The 19074-nt window shown below is 43.4% G+C and overlaps 1 protein-coding gene across 4 annotated transcripts in view; it reads right to left on the reverse strand.

Moving 5' to 3' along the window:
* The window catches only part of tmem132e (transmembrane protein 132E), a 387724-nt gene that overhangs the window by 116642 nt on the left and 252008 nt on the right, over positions 1-19074 (reverse strand). For 3 of the 4 annotated variants that reach the window (XM_084374076.1, XM_084374077.1, XM_084374078.1), the window contains one exon: positions 993-1962. In XM_084374076.1, the coding sequence (XP_084230202.1) occupies positions 993-1962 (970 nt within the window). Of the gene's footprint in view, positions 1-992; positions 1963-2434; positions 3084-19074 lie in introns of those variants that run through there. The other variant, XM_084374075.1, reaches the window with a different exon arrangement.

Consider the following 19074-nt stretch of genomic DNA (forward strand, 5'->3'; position numbering starts at 1 on the left):
ATGTGTAGAAAATAAAGATAATCAATGACAATATCGTTGCCCACCCTGTGGATTCAGTTCCTTCTCTACAGTAACACTGTGTGACACACCACAGTGCACTGCAGCCAGGCTTTTCAATACAAACTGCTTAAACACAAACTGCTTGGAATAGCAGTTCACTGCAAATTATTCATACGATCCTGTCCTGAGAGAAAGACGGAGTCTGTGGATGTTAAGCCACCACTTCAGAAGGTGAAGCGTGCAGCGCGGCTGCATTTTAACCCTGTCGTCTCCTCTTTATCTCACCTGAATTTAATTAGTGCTGGCACATCACTGAGCTCAGCAGAGGAGGAATTAATGAGAAGGATGAAATATGTGATTACATGCTCGTTTGGCTTTTTAGACCTAAAACGAACATAAATGTAACTGCAACAGGAAATCCCAAGACGGAGAATATCTCATGGACTGAAATTACATAACATGGCCACACTTACATGCACCCCATGATCTCATGCTGCCATAAACTGCTACCATTAATTCTAATGTTATGTAAAACCTTTATCTAATTATGTAGCTTTGCAGACATCAGTGATAATTGTCCCTGTACTGGAGGGCCTTTTGGATGTGTAAATCCTATATTTCATATAAACCCATCCACTGGGGACTCGACAAGATGCAGCACTCACACTGCACAGCTTTGTTTACATGCAGACTTACTGCCTTAAGCCTGAAACTTGGACAAATTGCAGATGATTACATGCAAACATAATTAAAAAGGGAGAAAAGACTGCAGTTTATGACAGGAGGGAAGTGTATAATGCTGGCTGAGGCGAATAATCTATTCATCAATAATTCTTGTGTACATGATCGTATGAAATCCACAAAATGCGTTCTGCAGTGCATGTGAACAGCTTGATCATATTTGTCTCCATGTGTGAATGTAAACAGACAAACAGGATGAACCTGGAGGCCTCCGGAGCATCTCGTCAGTATACATGTTAGAGGAGACTTACTTGAGGGTGAACTGCTCCACAGTGGAGTTGGGCATCAGGTAGAGGAAGATTGTGAGCGTCTCTCCAGGCTTCAGAGGCTTCTCCGGCAGCCTGAGGAACATGTTCTTGTCCAACTGTTTGTCCACCAGCAGCTGCTCCTGACTGGCCTGGTACAGGCTGATGCTGCCGATGCGCAGCAGGGGGTGCTGTGACAGAGGTTCTCCCCTGGAAGCACCACCACCCCTGTGACCTGAGCCCTCGCTGCACTCCCCTTCCCCATTGGGCCCGTGGAGGGTGTAGTAGAGCTCAGCCTGGAGGGTCTCACTGGTCAGCCCGTCCAGGAGCCCGTCGCTGGAGCCTTTCCTGCGACCCAGTGGGGCAACGTTGGTGTTAAACCAGGACGGAGGCAGCTCCAGTTGAGCCAAACACTGCGCCAGGTTGCCTTTCATGCGACAGGAGGTTTTAATTTCACGGACGTCCCTGAAGGCGTGCAGACGGACGCAGGGCAGCTTGTCCTGAGCCTTGAAGTCGTCCCAGTCGCGGCCGGCGATGTAGAAAAACACCTGGACTGTGGGGTTGTTGGAGAAGACCCGCGCCTGGACAATGAAGGCCCGCACCTTCCAGTTGACTGTGAGCTGGCCGGGGATTTCCAGAGGACTAGTTGGCTGCAGCAGCTCCTTGGACAGGGCCTGGTCCCGGGCAAAGGGCCCGAAGCTTATGTTGATGGCAGGGAGGTCTTTTGTTTGGAAAACCACAAAACTCTCAGAGCGCTGCAGCGGGTGTCCCGAGCTGGGACCGCTGCTGCTTCCCCGATTGCTGCCGCCAACCGTTTGTCCTGTGATCTGAGCCTCCCGCAGAAAGAAAGCCAGCTGTGCGTTGGACATTTTGAAGTTGGCGGGAAGGTAGACATTAGGTGGTGAAGGACTGGCTGTCATAGCTGAGGAGCTGAGGAGGGCATCTGAGCTGGTGGGAGAGATTTTACCTGCAAGAGCTGTGAAGAGAAGAAGGAGAGCAGAGAGGTTAAATACTGTTTAGAGTTAAGAGTAAATGAAGGCAGAGTTATAATTTGTGAGCAAAAAAGAGACACAAAGATGATGAGTCAGTGAGCAATGAGCAGGAAGTCACAGAGGTCTGCTTCACTCAGTCAGCCGTGGAGAGGGAGAGGGTGGAAGGTCAACACACACTAATCAGATGATAACTGGTCGATACGTGTCAAGCATCCAGAGCACAGGCTATCCAATCAAACATGTCCACAGCGTCGATGTGCACGGCAGTGAGCTCTATGTGAGACGCAGCAACACGTTCAATCAAAAACAAGAAGCTCGTGTTTGAACAGTGTTTACATTGTTCTCGTTGTACGACTGCACTTGTTGAGAAAAACAAGTCAACACTGCTTTAACACCTACAGTGAAATCAAAGTAGGGCAAAATCATCACAGAACAAACAGAATAAATGTGACATACTTATCAGAATTACCCAGAGCTGAGCACAAAAACAGAGTTTCCTGTCCCCATGGTCCAAATCAGAGATTAAAAGTCCCATATTCCAAATGGTTTTATCATTGAAATCGCATCCTTTAAAACTGAAAAAATCAAGAGGATCTCTTTGAAAGGAAATTCTCTTCAAAAGCTTGTGTTACTCAGCGGGTACTCCACAGAAGTTTGCCTCCCTCTTTGGTTTCTCTTTAGAAAATCTCTGTCATGAGTTGCAAAAGAAGAATAAATGAGGGCGAAAGAAGAAAACAGCAACAGCTCCGGCAGTTCTTCACTCCGCGACCACATTCTGCGGGCTACAAAGGTTCCACCGAGCTTCTTGAACTTGTGCTTGTCTAATTCCCGTGGCTGAGGTCCTGGTTTCAGAGTGGTTCAGCCCCACGCTGCAGCTCTTTCATTCCCAGACTGTGCATGGCTCCAGGACACACTCTGATAGACAGGCAGAGCCTCCTCCCGGTTGGTGGGCTGTACGGGAACTATAGACAAAGCCTCTGACGCCGCCCCGTCTTGCCACACCTAGTCTCTAGTCTATAATCACCATTTGAGCTCCCGGTCAGAGCTGAGACACACAGTCCTCAGAGGACTCGACTCACACCACACACACCGGCACACACACGGAGGCGAAAGAAATAACACTCTTCAGCTCGATTCATCCTCTCCCTCTGGACGTGTTCAGGCAGACTCTTGTGTGTGTGTATAAGGGCTGTGTGTGTGTGTGTGTGTGTGAGTGTGTGTGTGTGTGTGTGTTTGTGTGTGTGTGTGTGTGAGTGTGAGAGGTGGGGCGGGGGATGGATGTATTGCTTGAATGCCTCCAGGCAGAGAGAGAGAGTTGGAGAGTGAGTAGGAGAAGGAGAGAGGGAGGGATTAGGTAAAGATTATTGATGAATTAGCCTAGCTCTCCTTCCCTTCTCCTCCTCCTCCTCCTCCTCCTCCTGCTTTCCCTCCCCCTCCTCCTCCCCCGTTTCGTCTGCTTTAGCCCCATGAGAAATCCATGAGAATGAGGGGATACCAGCCGGAGGGGGAGGGGAATCTGGACTGCCTCCCTGCTTCGCTCACATGTGCCTGGAATTCCCATAATAAAGGAGAGGGGTCCGTGTGTGTGTGTGTGTGTGTGTGTGTGTGTGTGTGTGTGTGTGTGTGTGTGTGTGGGCCCCATAAACTGAATGGCAAACAGTGGGGGCAACAAAAGATGAAGCCACAGCCGGGGAAACATCCCGCACTTACAAATGAGCAGTCGTAGCCATAGAGAAGGCTGCAGGAACTATAATGATGAGAGGAGCTACTTAGAGGCTGTCTGGTGTGTATCGACCAGCAGCTCTCTACCTCACAGGAATGTGTGTGTGTGTGTGTGTGTGTGTGTGTGCTGCTCTCGCCTTGATCAACATTAAAAGCGACAAATATGCACAGCAATCCACAAACCTCCTTCAGGGCTCCTCCACCAGAGCGCCATCTGCTTCACTCTCCTGGGTCCAAACACAGCCACCGTTCAAATCTCCCACCGTTACTGTATATTTTAGCAGTCATGTGACTACCGACAATCTCAGCCTCAGGAAGGACAGAATATGTATCTTGTGTATGGATATATACCGAGGCCTAATCCCAATACACCCCGTCCCTAACCAGCTAGCTGATGTCACATTGTTACAGGTCACAGGGGTGGTGGTTAATGTTGATTTGTACGTCACAGTCCTGCATTTTTGCGCCTCACATTTCAATGTTGCATTCCTATACTTTGATTAGATATGAGCCTAACATTTTAAGTCCCCATGAAACGGCTAATAGAAAGCTAGTCTGTGACGGGCAGCAGCCAATAGAGTGATTCAGTCTGTAGCCGTAAAAACACAGAAATCAGTTTGCATTTTAACTCCTCCGGTTCCCTCGTCTCAAAGTCTGTCAGTCTGTTGAATGTGTTTTCAGTTAAACATGTGAAATAAGGTGTGTGGTTCCCACAGGCTGAACATATTTACACGTTTTGTTCTCCAACATAAAATCCATCATTAAATGTCCACAGTTTAATTATAAAGCTCTTCATGTGTTAAAAAGTGTCTAAATGAGACTACAGAGGTTGTCGGGGACATTAAACGTCCTCACAGCGAACACGGAGACTCGTCTCCTCACTAGTCCGTCTTTACAGGCCCACTGTAGTTACACACTGTTCTCACTCTGACTTTACAACTCGTACATTGATCAGCTTATAACTTTTTGAGATAGAGCCTTTTCCGCCCTGAACTGTTTAAAGGTGCCATCTGTCTCATTCAAACTCCAAACAAACAGGGGGCAGCAGATCACCAGAATACCTGCTAACTGTAGCTGGTAGCTAGTTAGCTCAATAAGCCGTGCATCTAGCAGTCTGGACTGGCAGCTCAGAGCACCAGGCTAGCTGGTTAGCATGCTAACTTCAGTAGTTATCTAACACAGCACATAGTGTGTGTCATGACATCAAAACATATTGGCCCTTTAACGCTCTGTATGGTTTCACTGCTGTGTTTAACAGGTGAGCAGATATTTGAGCAGAGCTCTGTCAATGTCTCTGTGTCTCGAGGCAGCTGAGGCCTGCAGCTCAGAGAAACCTTGAACCTCGGACCTGCTGGTTCTTTTAAAAGCTGAATGTGTAACGACTCTCCTGCCTCCAAAAACTACTGTCGACGTGTCCTTGAGCAAAAGGAACTCGTCTCCATGTGTTCCACAAGCACCTGCTGCTGGCCAAACAGCCCAAAACAAAATGGTTTCCAGCTTGCTGCTGTTTTTTAATGGTAATTTAGTTTTTAAAGTAGTTTGCCTCTGACTCGGTCTTGTACTGCTTCTCTCTCCTGCATCTGTTCAGTTAAACACCGGGCGGCTGCGGGGACACATCAGGGAACTTAAGGTGAAACTGTGACTCCTAACAGCTTGCTGACATTATCTGAGAGCGAGCAGGCCGATAACAACACAATGTGTGACTGTTCGTATCATCAGTGATGTGCAAGATAGTCTCTCCATTGGATTGACTCAAACAGGGCGAGTCTCATTTTGCCAATGTGAATCAATTACCAGAGGAAATTGGTTAATACACAAAAACAAGTCAAATTTAAAAGGAGACTTGCTTCATTTATACTTTTTGTACAATTATCCTGGTTTGATACAAAGTCCATTTATTGAAATATGATGAAAATCCTCCTGACAGAATCCTTTTACACTGCAAAGGTCAGGGAGAAATAAACATCATGTGGTCTGTGATGTCATTCACGTGAACATGGAAATTTCACATGTGGGAATTCATATTCATATTTTAAAAAAGCCAATCACTTCTGAAAATGTCCAATTCACATGTAACATTATTGTACACATGTAATAATGTGTTTAAACATTGTCCGGATGACTGGACATCCTAAATACAATAAATAAAAACAACACAATACAGTTTTGTCAACACAAACACGGCTGAAAAAAATCCCAATGTCTGGTTTGAAATATCCAGTGGTTTCATGCTTGCAAACACTGACTCCGTCGGTCTCTGGTTTGGCAGCTGTCTTGCTAGTTGTCAGACCAGAGAAAAGTCCTCACATCTCATTAAAAAAACACATTTTTGGCTGCAAATTGTCCCAACGTCACTTCAAAAACATATTTTAATATTCTGTCGCCACTAACACAGCCGGGAAACACCCCACGTCTTGTTAAAAACATCTGGTGGTTTCAAGCTTATAAATGTCGACACGCTGTCGTCTGAGACATGAAATCCGCTTATATCCATGTAATGTGAACGTGATATGACACAAACAATTTTAACTTATGCGTGGTTTACCGAACTGTTTAACTGCAAACGCCCCGTTAGCATAGAGCTAAGTCTGTGTTCAGAACCACTGAATTAAGTTTCAGCGCAAGTTAAACTCAAGTTTTATAAATTCTAACCTTTTGCTTTTTGTGAGAATGAGGACACATTTGTTGCACGAATGCTTTCCTCCATCAGCGCCTGAGAAGAAAAGCTTGTTGTGGATGTACTTCAAAGTTAGACTACTTCTAAAACACACACACAAAAACCTCCAATAAGTGGACTGATGATTAAATTCTCCACTGGAGTAAATCAGCAGTATTGTGGTCGGGATCGTTTGTTTCTTTCTTCTGTAAAGCGTCTTTCTTTGCAGACTGTTATTGGCAGAACAGTAGAAGTAGAAAAACAGGGCCTCAGCCTCAAAGTGGCCGATACTCTCATTAATTGACATCAGACAAAGTAATCTGATGAATACAAAGTGCCCTTAGACCAGACGCCCACTCACTCCCCTGCCACACACACGCGCACACACGCACACACACACACACACACACACACACACACACACACACACACACACACACACACACACACACACACACACACACACACACACACACACACACACACACACACACACACACACACACACACACACAGAGCAGATGTTTCACGTAATGGGAGCACAACAGGAAGAGAATTCAATTCAATTTGGCCCGAGGTCTAATAGGACATCAAGTGGAAGAGGAAGGCGATAGGGTTTCACACTGGAAGCCCATCTGTGTCCGTACTTCTCTTCAAACCCACCTACCCACTGATGTTGTTAGGCAGAGACGAGACGAGAGCACCCTGATGCATCGTACGCTGTAATCAGCTTCTCAGATGACACCGCGAGGCCTCGGGGTTCAGAGGAAGGGCCTGAGATCGCTTGTGTTTGATGCTGTTCAGTGAATGTTTTGTCACTGAACAGATTCATTGCATTTAAAAAGGATCAGGAGACACCGGAGCAGCCGTCAGGTGACCTTCAGGCACAACAGATCAGGTGTCTGCAGGAATGCTCCATGTGCAACACTAACAGAAGTCTGTGAGGATTCACAAGTAAGGATGACAAATTATATTTCTTTGAGAAAACACAGTTACAGAATAGATTTACTGCAGAAACATCGTGTTTCAAACAAATTTCCTTTACAAAAATGTTGCATGTGTGTTGTGTATTGTACATAGCCACATTTGACTGTGGCGATTACGTTGAGGAAAATATCTGGTAAGTAAACTGTATGTTCCTGAGATAAGGTATGTCAGAGTCATGCAACCAGACACTCTGATCCCAAACAATCCAGTGTTTGTCACCTCCACCAGGTACCCTTCATACTCTACACATTCAGATCTCAAAGGATCTGGAAACGTCTGTGATGCTGCTCTTTAATCTCAAGGCCTTCAGCACGCCGAGGAGAAAAATCCTGCTTCTATAGTCAAATGAAATACTTAACTGTATCTCCTGCTGCCCATACAAACGCTGTCAAACATAAAAGCTGGCTGCCAAGTCAAGGGGAAATATATAGAGGATGTCACGAAGAGGGCAGACATTTGATCTTGAGAAAGAGGAGTGCATAAATGTCTCTTCAAGTAAAAGGTCAGGAAAAATTGTTGAGAGGGTTTAGAGAGAGATGGAGCGTCCTTACAGCATCACTAATGTTCCAGCGCCGAGGGTTTCCCTATCGATCTCCATCTGACCCTTCACTCCCTCCCTCCTTTTACTCTGCTCTGAGCATCGCTACACTGCTATTACATCTGGACCGGGGAAACAATACGTCTCTCAACAAAATACTTCCTGATCGCGCTGCAGTAAAGTGTGAGATTACTCTTAACAAACACAGTAAGTGCACTTTTTCTTGTCGACTTTTAATTTTAACGTTCTTAATTCAGATTCCACTTTTGCTGAGGCCCGTATGCAAATAAAGACCCACAATCTAAAATGGTTCACATTATCATTCAATTAGCTATAAATGCAACACAAAGTGCAGATGAAAAGACGTGTTAGCCTGAGGATGAAGGCTGTATTAGCACTTGAAACACTGGTGGAGTCCTACTTTTGCCCCTCTCTGAGGAACGTCTATTTCCATCTCAGTGGGACCTGGATTACCTTTACAAACGGGCCTCAGCTGGATTATCTCAAACACAGCTTTATAGTTCATCATGTATATGCATAATCTCTGGGGAAGGTTGGTCCAGTCCATGTGTTTGCATGCAATCAGATCACTTTGGTGATTTAGATTAAATCAGTCATTCTACAGGCTCTTTGTCATAATTTAGATACATGATATGTTCCCTGAAGCGAACACACACGTCTGACACATTTCCATCAGACTGAGCAGATCAAAGACCTGAACGAGCTCGTCAGTAATCACAGACGTACGACTGACGTCGTAATGAAGCAGAGGCAGATAAAAGGGGGGAGTGTGCTGTCGGGCTCTGTGGTGGCCACATCATTGAACCGTCCAGCAGCAGCGTTACAACGTAGATGTTTGTTTGTTGGAAGTGTTCTCATCACGTTTTTAATAAATCACATTTATGGTTGAGAAAAACATCAACCAGATCATCTGTTGGTTATGTTTAACTGAATCGTTCCTCTCAGTTTACGTATAAATGTCTCTGCAAATCATGGATATGTTGAAACTTCTCATTTTAATGTTATGTTGTGACAACTCTGTTTATGCTCTGGTCAGGTTTAGTGTTCGGAAAAGATCACGTCTGGTCTTAAAACCCTCCATAAACATGTTGCAAAATGTCCTGAGGTTTCACACTGTTCACACCGACGTTTCAACAGTCCAATCACATTAAAGATCTGGTTTTAAAGCCGCCTCCACCTCAACACAGAGCACATCCTCAGAGTCAAAACACTGAAGATGAAGAACTCACTGAAATATGGAGTCATTTAAATTCTCCTTCTACACTTAAACTTGTTTAGAACAAGATGTAAACATCTGACTGACTGTTTCATAGATTCATCTACATTCAGTGTTTTATACATTTATGCAAGATTAAAGACAAATCTAATGATTTTATCTTTAATCTATGTATGTCTCTCCTTGAAAAACACTCAACATTTAATCTGTAGAATTCATAAATGTTATCTGTTCTTCACCTACTAATCCTCTCAGTCACCTTGATTTTTAAAACAAATCCCTGATTAATATTCTCTCCCATATCCATACACAACACTGCTTGACCTTTACAACGTATTGGCATTTAATCCTTTGCTTCCTGGTGCAGAGTCCCGTATCTGTAGATGACTGCGTGTGTCCATAAGTAGATTCTGTTGCTATGTATTCTATAAGCACTGAAATTAACAGTGTAGAAAAGACTTTTGTAAATAATCCAGCAGCTCTGGAGCTCTTCAGGGACTCTGTGACGCTGCATACAAGAGGATAACAAAGGAAGTGATTGGTTGATGATCTGAGGCCGCTGAGCCCGACTTCCTCTGGATGAAGCGATTCCCGCTTGGGGTTTAAGAGACGGTTCAAAACTCGCCCTCAATTTCCAATCGATAGCTTCCTGTGGCCGAGACACGTCTGACACAGCGAGGTAATTCAGTGAAGCTACAGAGTCTCAATTAGTGGAAGAAGAATGTTTTCTCTGTTTAAGTCTCACGTTGTAATTCGGCTGATAAGAGCGTTGGATTTCCACATTAAAATCCTGGTGCAGCTTTAATGAGGCATAATTTGCAGATTAAAAAGGGAGAATATATAACCAGCGTGACACTATCAGTGGGAAATGGAACATTTCATCATTGATCCTTTATATGCTCTCATAAAATCATCCATAATTTATATCATCAGTTGGTCTTATCTGGTCCAGCGGAGGCTCTAACTGAGAACTGAGGATGATATAACGTGTTCTCCTGATTAAAGAGCAGCTAACAATCCATCGCTTACTTCCGTCACTCCTCCTGATGAGCTGAACCGATACCAAAGCAACTGTTTGACATCAAATATTTACCAACCAATTAGTCAGGAGCGGAGCAGAGGATGGAAGTATTGAAGGTTTAAGGATGAAACATGTTTTAAGTCGTCTTTGAAGGGACACAAAACACGATCACACACCCTTCCTCGGTCTGTCGTCCTGCTCCGTCTTTGTTTTGATCATGAGAGTCAGTGTTGGTTGTGCAGAGCTGAAGTCAACATCTGTCTATGAACCAAGACGTGCAAACACTGAACCTTCTGACTAACGATTCGACGCCTCGCAGCAGCTATTTCTCACATGGTTTTCAGTCCACCTCGACTTTAAAAATGACGTGATACAATAAATGTTAATTTCTCTCAATCAGAGATTTTTCTTCAATCTCCTCATCAAAGCTTTAACAAGCTCTACAGTTTAGGTGTTTGAATGTGTTTCTCTGGTGATGCTTTATATCGAGGTCCTTGTATGAGTGTTAGTTAAAAGATAATAAGTACGGATGCATCGCGTGGTTTGGGGCATCACACCGGGTCGAAGTGAGTTCGATATTCTTCAGCATCACCTGGATTCTGTCAGTCTGCACACGTCCATCAGTGACGGGATGTTTATATTCTGACAGAAGGGGAAAAACATCTGTGCAACAAAACTAAATCACAACGCAACGAAAACATGTTTTTAACTAAATGAACATTGACTGCATGTTGAAGGCGTGTAAATATCATCTCCTCAGATCAGCTTGTGATCTTCTGCAGACTGTGATCACAGCAGACGAGCTGTGTGGAGCCATTTTATGTTTTTTTGGTTGTTTTTTCCGTTTTAAATCAAGTCTCCACTGAGACTTGTTGGAGTGAGTGCATTTTCATGTTGAACACAAATTCTTTAGTATTTGTTATTAAACGTTGGACTCTGTCTTCATCACTGCTGGTCGCTCCCTGACGAGGCCTCATATCTTAACACTTGCTCTGTTTTCTGAATACATTTGGAGGCTGAAGAGGTCAAAGAAGCTTTTAAATTCAAATTCAGTTGGCATGGGACTCAACAACAACCTCAACAAGTACGCTGAACCTCTGAGAGAGAGGGGGGTGCCCTGCAACTCTAATCACACACTGGAGCTGACCTATGAAGTTGCAGATGTTTACTGTGTGTAGTCAGTGTGCGCCTCAGCTCCAACATGGCCCCTGCCTTCTGTTTCTCTGCTGCCGAATGGAGCCTCGTAGGCACGGCCACTGCATGCATTAGGAGTGTATTGATGAAAAGATGCAAATGTCTGGAGGCAGGATGATCTGTGCCTCAATACGATCTGAGGCTGACGCAATCTATAGGGCTCAAGACAACAGGCTTTCCCATAGGGGACACTGGCTCTGTGTGAGGTAAACTGAGCCACAGAATATTATACAGCCGCTCATACAAAAGGATTTCCTTCAAAAGGCTCGTACAATAGGATTTACTGTATTATTGGATGCGTTAGACTCAATTCTCTGGCTAGTTTTTACGTTTTGATTCATATCATGTGGCTGTTTTATTAATCCAGTTTGTTACTGAGCAAATTAATCTGTAACTGCCTTTATTATACGTCAGATCTATATGTCGAAATCAGTTGTGCAATTAAACCATTTACACTCCAATCAGTGTCTTTATAGTCTTGTTTTGATTAGTTTGACTGTTTTGTTGGTTTCAGATTCAATTTTGATCCTTTAACTCGACTTCACTCGCCTGTTACATCCCATTACGTTCACAGATGCAACGACCTAATTTCCCCATGGCGATCAATAAAGCTTCATCTTATCTTTTTTTTATGGAGCATTATAGACATTTTAATCTAAAATGATGACATCCCGTTAAATGAACAGGCCAGGCTTCTGAAATGAGCCACACATCCGTGAACCAAAAAAATATCCTCAATGATTCAAATGAAAGAAAATGTATCAAGTTACAGCCATAAACCAGGAGAGAGAGTCTTGAATTACACTCAATTTACCTCCGTTTTATACCATCATTTTGACCGATCTGTCAATGGTTTTGCCCCGAGGAGAGCAAGGACAACGCTGATGCATGCATTTCCCTGAGACGAGATAGCTCTCACATTATTTGGCCCATCATTCACAGACTGAAGTTAAGTTCACGTGGACGGATCCTCATTTCACAAACTCTCGGCTCTGTGACTCTGATCCCACCGTCCTCCCTGGCAGAGCCTGCTTTCCTCACTTTTATTGTAATCACTGTGAGTCTAATTAATGCTACGTTATGCTGATTTGTAGCTTATACATTGGCAGTCTTTCATTGTATTTGACCAGATTCAGCAGTACGGCTCTGATTGCAGCCCGCTGGGGATAATAAAGCTCTGCTGAACATGGTAACAGGATACAACGCTGGATAAAGCTACTTTTTATTACCATATATGTTTTCAGCCCTCTGGGGTTGGCCATTAATGTGTCGTGGTAAGATTAAATGCAGGACACGTTATTGGAAAGGTTGGCCAAGACACTGAAAAAAAATAAAGCTCAGATATAAAGATTTCTGTTTTAATCCCAGAGGAACAAACTGAAGCAGAGGAAATCTAACAAGCTCACTGTGAAAGGAGGAGGTCGGTGAAACTAGTACCACAATGAGGAACATGTCTATAGTGAGTTATGAGGACATTCAGTGTATTAGTATGCGTTTATAGAGTGGCGTAGTCTGTAGTCCGAAAACACAGAAATCAGTTTGCATTTTAACACCTCCGGTCCGGTTCCCTCGTCTCAAAGTCACGTTTTGTTCTCCAACATAAACTCATCATTAAATGTCCACAGTTTAATAATAAAGCTCTTCATGTGTTAAAAACAGTTAGCGGTTGCTAACAAGTGTCTGAATGAGACTACAGAGGTTGTCGGGGACATTAAACGTCCTCACAGCGAACACGGAGACTCGTCTCCTCACTAGTCCGTCTTTACAGGCCCACTTTAGTTACACACTGTTCTCACTCTGACTTTACAACTTGTACACTGATCAGTTTAAAGTTAAGTGTGTAGCGTATCATTATGAAGTCAATGTTGATTACACAGTGTGATGGATACAGAATAAAGGAACCATCAGCATTTAAGTTGGTTCCCTATAAACCTCACTGTAACTATACACTGTGTCTGCCACCGGTCACGTGGGGAAAGGAAGGTTAACTAGTCCATTTCTGTTATCGACCACATGATGAGTAGACTCATGTGTTGTGATGTGTTGTTGTTATTTGTGACTCTGAGGAAATGATCCAGATCTTTGCAGCAGCAGTGCCAGCAATAAAACCACTTGGAAACACTAGAGGGGGAAAGCTCTTATTAAAAAATGTTTTTAAACTTTAAACTGCTACTTTAATACCTTCTCGGTGTATATGTCAAACTAAAACGTGTGTCTTGAAGCTTGAGACAAACATGATGAAGAAACAGAAAATGGAGGTTCTCAGTCATCAGGTCATGGTGATACTACGTGCTTTATATATCATAGGCAACTGGACTTGTCTCAGATTCTTGAAGACGGTTCACCTCTCATCCAAAAAGCCTTCTTCAGTTCGTTCAGGCTTTAAACCCTGTGTGGTTACTCCGTAAAGACACAACCTGTAACCTGTGATGGATGTTTAAAACAGACATTTTAGCTACTAATTTTAGTTTACTGTTGTTTTTCTTATAATCTTATAATCAGCCGGCCTGTCTGCTTGTGCAATATAATATTTGCTGTTGAAAACTCTGGCTCAAACAACGAGGATCTTTATTGCAGGACATCTCTTAACATTCACCACGAGGCTAAACAGCTCTCACACTGAGCTAACTTTTGCAGAAAGCATCTTTATTGTGATTGTAAAATCCTCCTACACCATAGTAACAATATTAAAGACGTGCAGGAAATATTTTCTGTGTTGACTAATTTGCTTTGAAGGCCGACTCGCTGGCCCTTCCCCTGTCACAGCCTCCTACAAACAGGTTTCTCTGCAAACACAAAAGACTCTTTCAAGGCCGTTTAATCGTCAGGGAACAAATAAGCGGCGACCGCGGCCCTGAGACGACCGCTCCAAATGTGCAGCGTCCACTCTCTCAACTTGTGTCTCAGGAAAAGCTCTGATCAGTGCAGGTCAACCTTCTCATCTTAGTTGATTCAGAGGAGATTGTATTAATGATTAATTAATGAGAAGTACAACTATAAAAATCACGTCATCAGATGGACTGGATTTTGAGCTGAAACCTGTTGTTCTTAATACAACACGTGTTCCTGTAGTTCGACCTCATCAGACCTTTTCTTTTCTCTATTGTGGCAGAAATCCTCACATCTGTGAATATTATCTCATCTTTTCGTTTTGTTTTTTTCCAGTGGCAGCATGAAAATGAGAGCTCGTTTTGTGTCCGGGGGAAAAGCTGCGATGAGGAAACGAGATTGGTTTGTGTACCAGTTATTTGCTGTGGGGCCGCGGGCGGTGTGAAGGTGGATGTTTCCTCTCTGCTTTTGATTTTCCTGCATCTGATCATAAAATTTCATCGCCTGTGGGGAAACTCTTCATCCCCTCGCCGGTATGCATTTAATTTAGTCGTGGTATTAACATTTCTGTAACCTTTGTTTGTTGAGGAAAGCTATTAGTGAGGCTGAATGCGTTTAGCCACATCCCGCTGTACACCTGAGAGCCACCTGGTGTGAATACAATCATCTTCTTCTTGTTGACCACCGAGCAGCGGGGGGGTGATTCCTCGCTCGAGGCAGCGTGACAGTAGTTACTGAAGGAGGGAGAGTGAGAGTCCTTCACTCCTCCAAACACAGCCTGGTTTTACATTCGGCTGAAGAGGATTTTTGTGCACAGTTGCTTTGGAAAAGATTTGTAGAGAACAATTAATTTCCAGTTGGTTTCAGACTGGAACTGTTTAATGGAGACCTTGCTGGTGAGGGATTTGGTTTATGGTAAAATGCTGCAAATGAATGCACTCAGTTCCAACTTTATTAGGTTTATTAGTTTACTGCCGTCTAATTCAACAGCCTGTAATAAATCCTCCCTGCAGGAAGGTTTTCAAACTGTTTCACAGAGGTGTGGATTCAATTTTGTGGTCATGTTGGAAGCTGAAGTCTCTGGTCCTGTTCAATTGTTTAACATTGTGCTGAGAGTCATTTTTAATCATTTGTCCATCAGCTTTATAGAGAAAGTGAGAAAAACTGAACATCATAACTTTCATTAAATAAGCATTTACTCCAGGACTGTACGGTTAGTTGTACTGATTAAAATGCCAACTGAGTGAACATGACATGAGATCATTTAGTCATTACAGTTCTCGTTAAGGGATCACATCCACAGGTTACACGTGTGTTGGACTGAAAGACTGTAACTGTAGAAAAATACCAACTCAATCCATCCAACTGAGAACTCGATCACATACAAACTTCTCTCCTCAGGCTGAGTCGATTCACTCCACACAACACTTTTGTATAATTTTTCTCCTGTGTGGCACAAAAGAGCTTCAACTAAATTTGATTCAGTTTGTAGAATGACAAACAAATTAACCTTGTAACATTATGAGGATTCAATGGAATTAAATTTAATTGGTTTTCTTATAATATCTGCTCGCAGCAGCTAAACTACGATTACACATTTTTCAATTTGTTATGTTTAGGCGGTCACAGGACTCGTTAACAATAGGCAATAATATATCTAATTAAGAAAATAGTCAAAAGTGAGTTGAAGACTCAGACACAAACTTTAGCAACATTTGACTGAAAACACGATCTGACTTTTAATCAAACTACTTTTGTTTCCTGAATCTGAACACACACAGGACTCAGAATACAGATCCTGGTCTCAACACTGAAACAATCCAAAACCATGATGTCTTCTAACGCTGACAAAGTGTGTTTGTGCCTGAACCTAACCCGAGTATCAGCACAGAGCTGTGACAAGACAGAAACACAACATTCAACCCAAACAAACGTAAAGCAGCAGCACAGAGAAACATTCGGATTGAATTTATCTGTGACGTGCTCAGCGAACATTTACTCTGGTGACTGTATTGGATGGCACGAAGGCTGACCTGAACACTTTGAAGCTTTTAACCTCCTTCCATGACCGTGATAATCAACATATATATCAATACCAGACGCCTGCCCACAGCACATCTGATTGGTTACACGTCAGGAGTAACAGCCTATCAACACTGAAGGCAGGAGCAGCCGGCGTTGAGCATCAAACTGTGTGTCAGAGGGAAGGCAGCAGATATTACCCAAGTTTCAATAAACATCACAATCTTTCGATATATTTCTATGATGACGAGCCGCTCTAGTTTCCCTGTTACACCACTGAACATACCCAAAGTCAACACCAACAGGATTTCACTCAAAGAAGGTGAAAGTGAAGACTCCACACCAGTCGCTCATCATAGCTCTTCAAACACAGCACGTATCTGACTTCTGTCTCTGTCTCTTCACTGCAACTCTGCATCGAGATTTATAGACTCATGGTTAAGTTTTGGTACAATCTGCAGTTCATATTCATGCCGGATCATGGGAGGCGTCAGTATGGATCATGGATCATCTATTGTCTGTGAGGAAGCACAAACACAGCCGCTTGAACACACACTGAGCTTCAAAGTCCCCTCAGTAGGATCTGGACAGCCCGAGAAGAATAAGTGCCACGAACACTGTAAACACATTTGTTAGCCAATGAGGTATTAAATCAGCCAAACATAGAGGATCAGTGAACACCACACCTTAGTGCTGCCCTGCTGCTGGTCCCAGCTGTAATGCCTCCGTCTCTCCTCATGGTCGACCGTGTGCTCCACATATAATATAGAGTATACAGAATCATCAGAACCTGTTCCTCTCTTTATAAAACGTTGTACACCTCACTCGCCCCTCTTGCAGCACTATAGTAAAATATTTCACATGACATCATCATTCTTGATTTTCGGGTCAAGAGGCTTCGACTAAATCAACATTTTCCCGTCCTGGGAGCCACATGACATTTGGGTTTCACAGCTCTCCCGCTGATCGTGATGCTTTTTCAATAAAAAACACCAACAGCAGCCTTTGGTCTTTTGTGGTGGAGGTCTATTGTGTGGCGGCCCTTCACAGTGTCATGGCCGCCACACAGCCAGAGTGCAGCCCTCTGAGTGGAACGCCTCGGTGCTCTCGGGAAGGAGAGAAGGATATCTTTGTTTCAGATTTCCTTCATATCAGTGTCACACAAGCACACAGCTTTTAGTTGTTTTGTTCCCATGGTGAAGGGTTACACAACTCGCTGCCAAATCACCATAACAACGAGCTCGAAAAGGGGTGTCAGGAAAAGCACTTGCTCGTGGACAAGAAGGAGCTTAGAGCGCAAGATCGAGATGCCAGCAGAGTGACGCAGTGTCTTTTCTTTAGAGCCAGATTAAAGAGACATAAAATGTTTTAACTCAAATGTTTAGTCATTCAGTGGAGTGACGAGAGGCGACAAAAGCCGAATGAACTCCAGTCATGTCCCCGACTGCAATAAAACACGGAGACACATCTTTAACATGCAGAATGATAAACAGCTGCAGGAATGAGACGCCTGCAGGACACGACGAAGTAAAACTAAACTTTTGTAAACTTGCAGAGCCTGAAGCACATTCGCATCGTGTTGAATGTTTTAAACTCGGCTTTAATGAGCAAATTCTTCAATGACACCAGCAGACGAGTCTTCACTCAGGATGTTTTCCATCACATACGCACACTATCTGATCATTGCTGTGAAATTTTGGCTGTCATCTTGCAGAAGAAACCAAATTTAATGAAAATGTTACGCTCTACTTTTTGGGACTTAAAGCCTCTGCACGGTCCAACTCTCTAAACATCCACATTAACAGGAAATGGCTGCAAGTATCAAACTCCTTCACTGAACTTGGTCACTAAGCTGTCAGACGACTTGACATTACTGAGGCCCTCGTAATGTCCGAACCACACGTATCACTGCCTCCAGATGTTTCTTATTCAAGGCATTTCTGACCAGTACACACACACACACACACACACACATACACACACACACACACACTGCTAACTCACATCTGCACATAACAGCTCATTAATAATTCTCTGTGATATTATTCATATACAGAGTTTCTGCTTTTTGCTTTAATGGGATATTTTCTCTACAATGACAGAAGACCTCAGGTGCAGCGTCCTGTCACTTTCTGCAGGTGAGATGAGGCAATGGATGGTAAAATGTTCCCAGAGGTTAGGTTAACTCAATTTACAAATAAATCAGATTTTCACACCAATCATTGGGGCTGTTTCTTCAGTCAAGAGATGTCCAATGAAAAGTGAGAATTATCCAGAGAGAGATGCTGTTGATTTCATCTTTCAGTACTTTGTGTATCTCATCAAACACTGTACAAGCTGTGCCACATTCACCTGTTAACACACACCTTCACACACTGAAGGCAGAGGCTGCCACACGGTGCCAACCTGCTGATGTTGAAACTGGCCAAAAATGACGTCCGATTATTCCCAAAAAACTGATTTGTTTGAACCATTCAAACATATATTTTTGCACATGATGTCCATCAGAGAGCAGTCCAGTACAAGACATGACTGCATGTATTAGTCTTTTTATTTCAATATAAACTTGTGTCTTTTAAAGGTCTGCAAACATACACATTACTAAAGAGACAGCTAATGTCCTTCTGTACACTGTAAAACTTACGACCACAGACTTCTCTCTCTGCGCCGCTGGCAACAAAATCTCCAGAATAAATGTCAGCTGACTGCAGCTGGATTTTCTATTTCACACTGTACTTAGCTTTAAGCACAAAAACCACTTGGCTGGCGTTAGGAAAACATGGTTTGGCTTAAAATACTTGTTTTGGTCGCCACGATCACGGATACATAAATAATTAATTCCTGTGAAAAATAGCCAGTTTTGAAGCCACAAAAATGGCTTGAAATGTCT

The sequence above is a fragment of the Pagrus pagrus genome (assembly GCF_965226575.1).
Source record: "Pagrus pagrus genome assembly, chromosome: 14".
Taxonomy (NCBI): Eukaryota; Metazoa; Chordata; class Actinopteri; order Spariformes; family Sparidae; genus Pagrus; species Pagrus pagrus.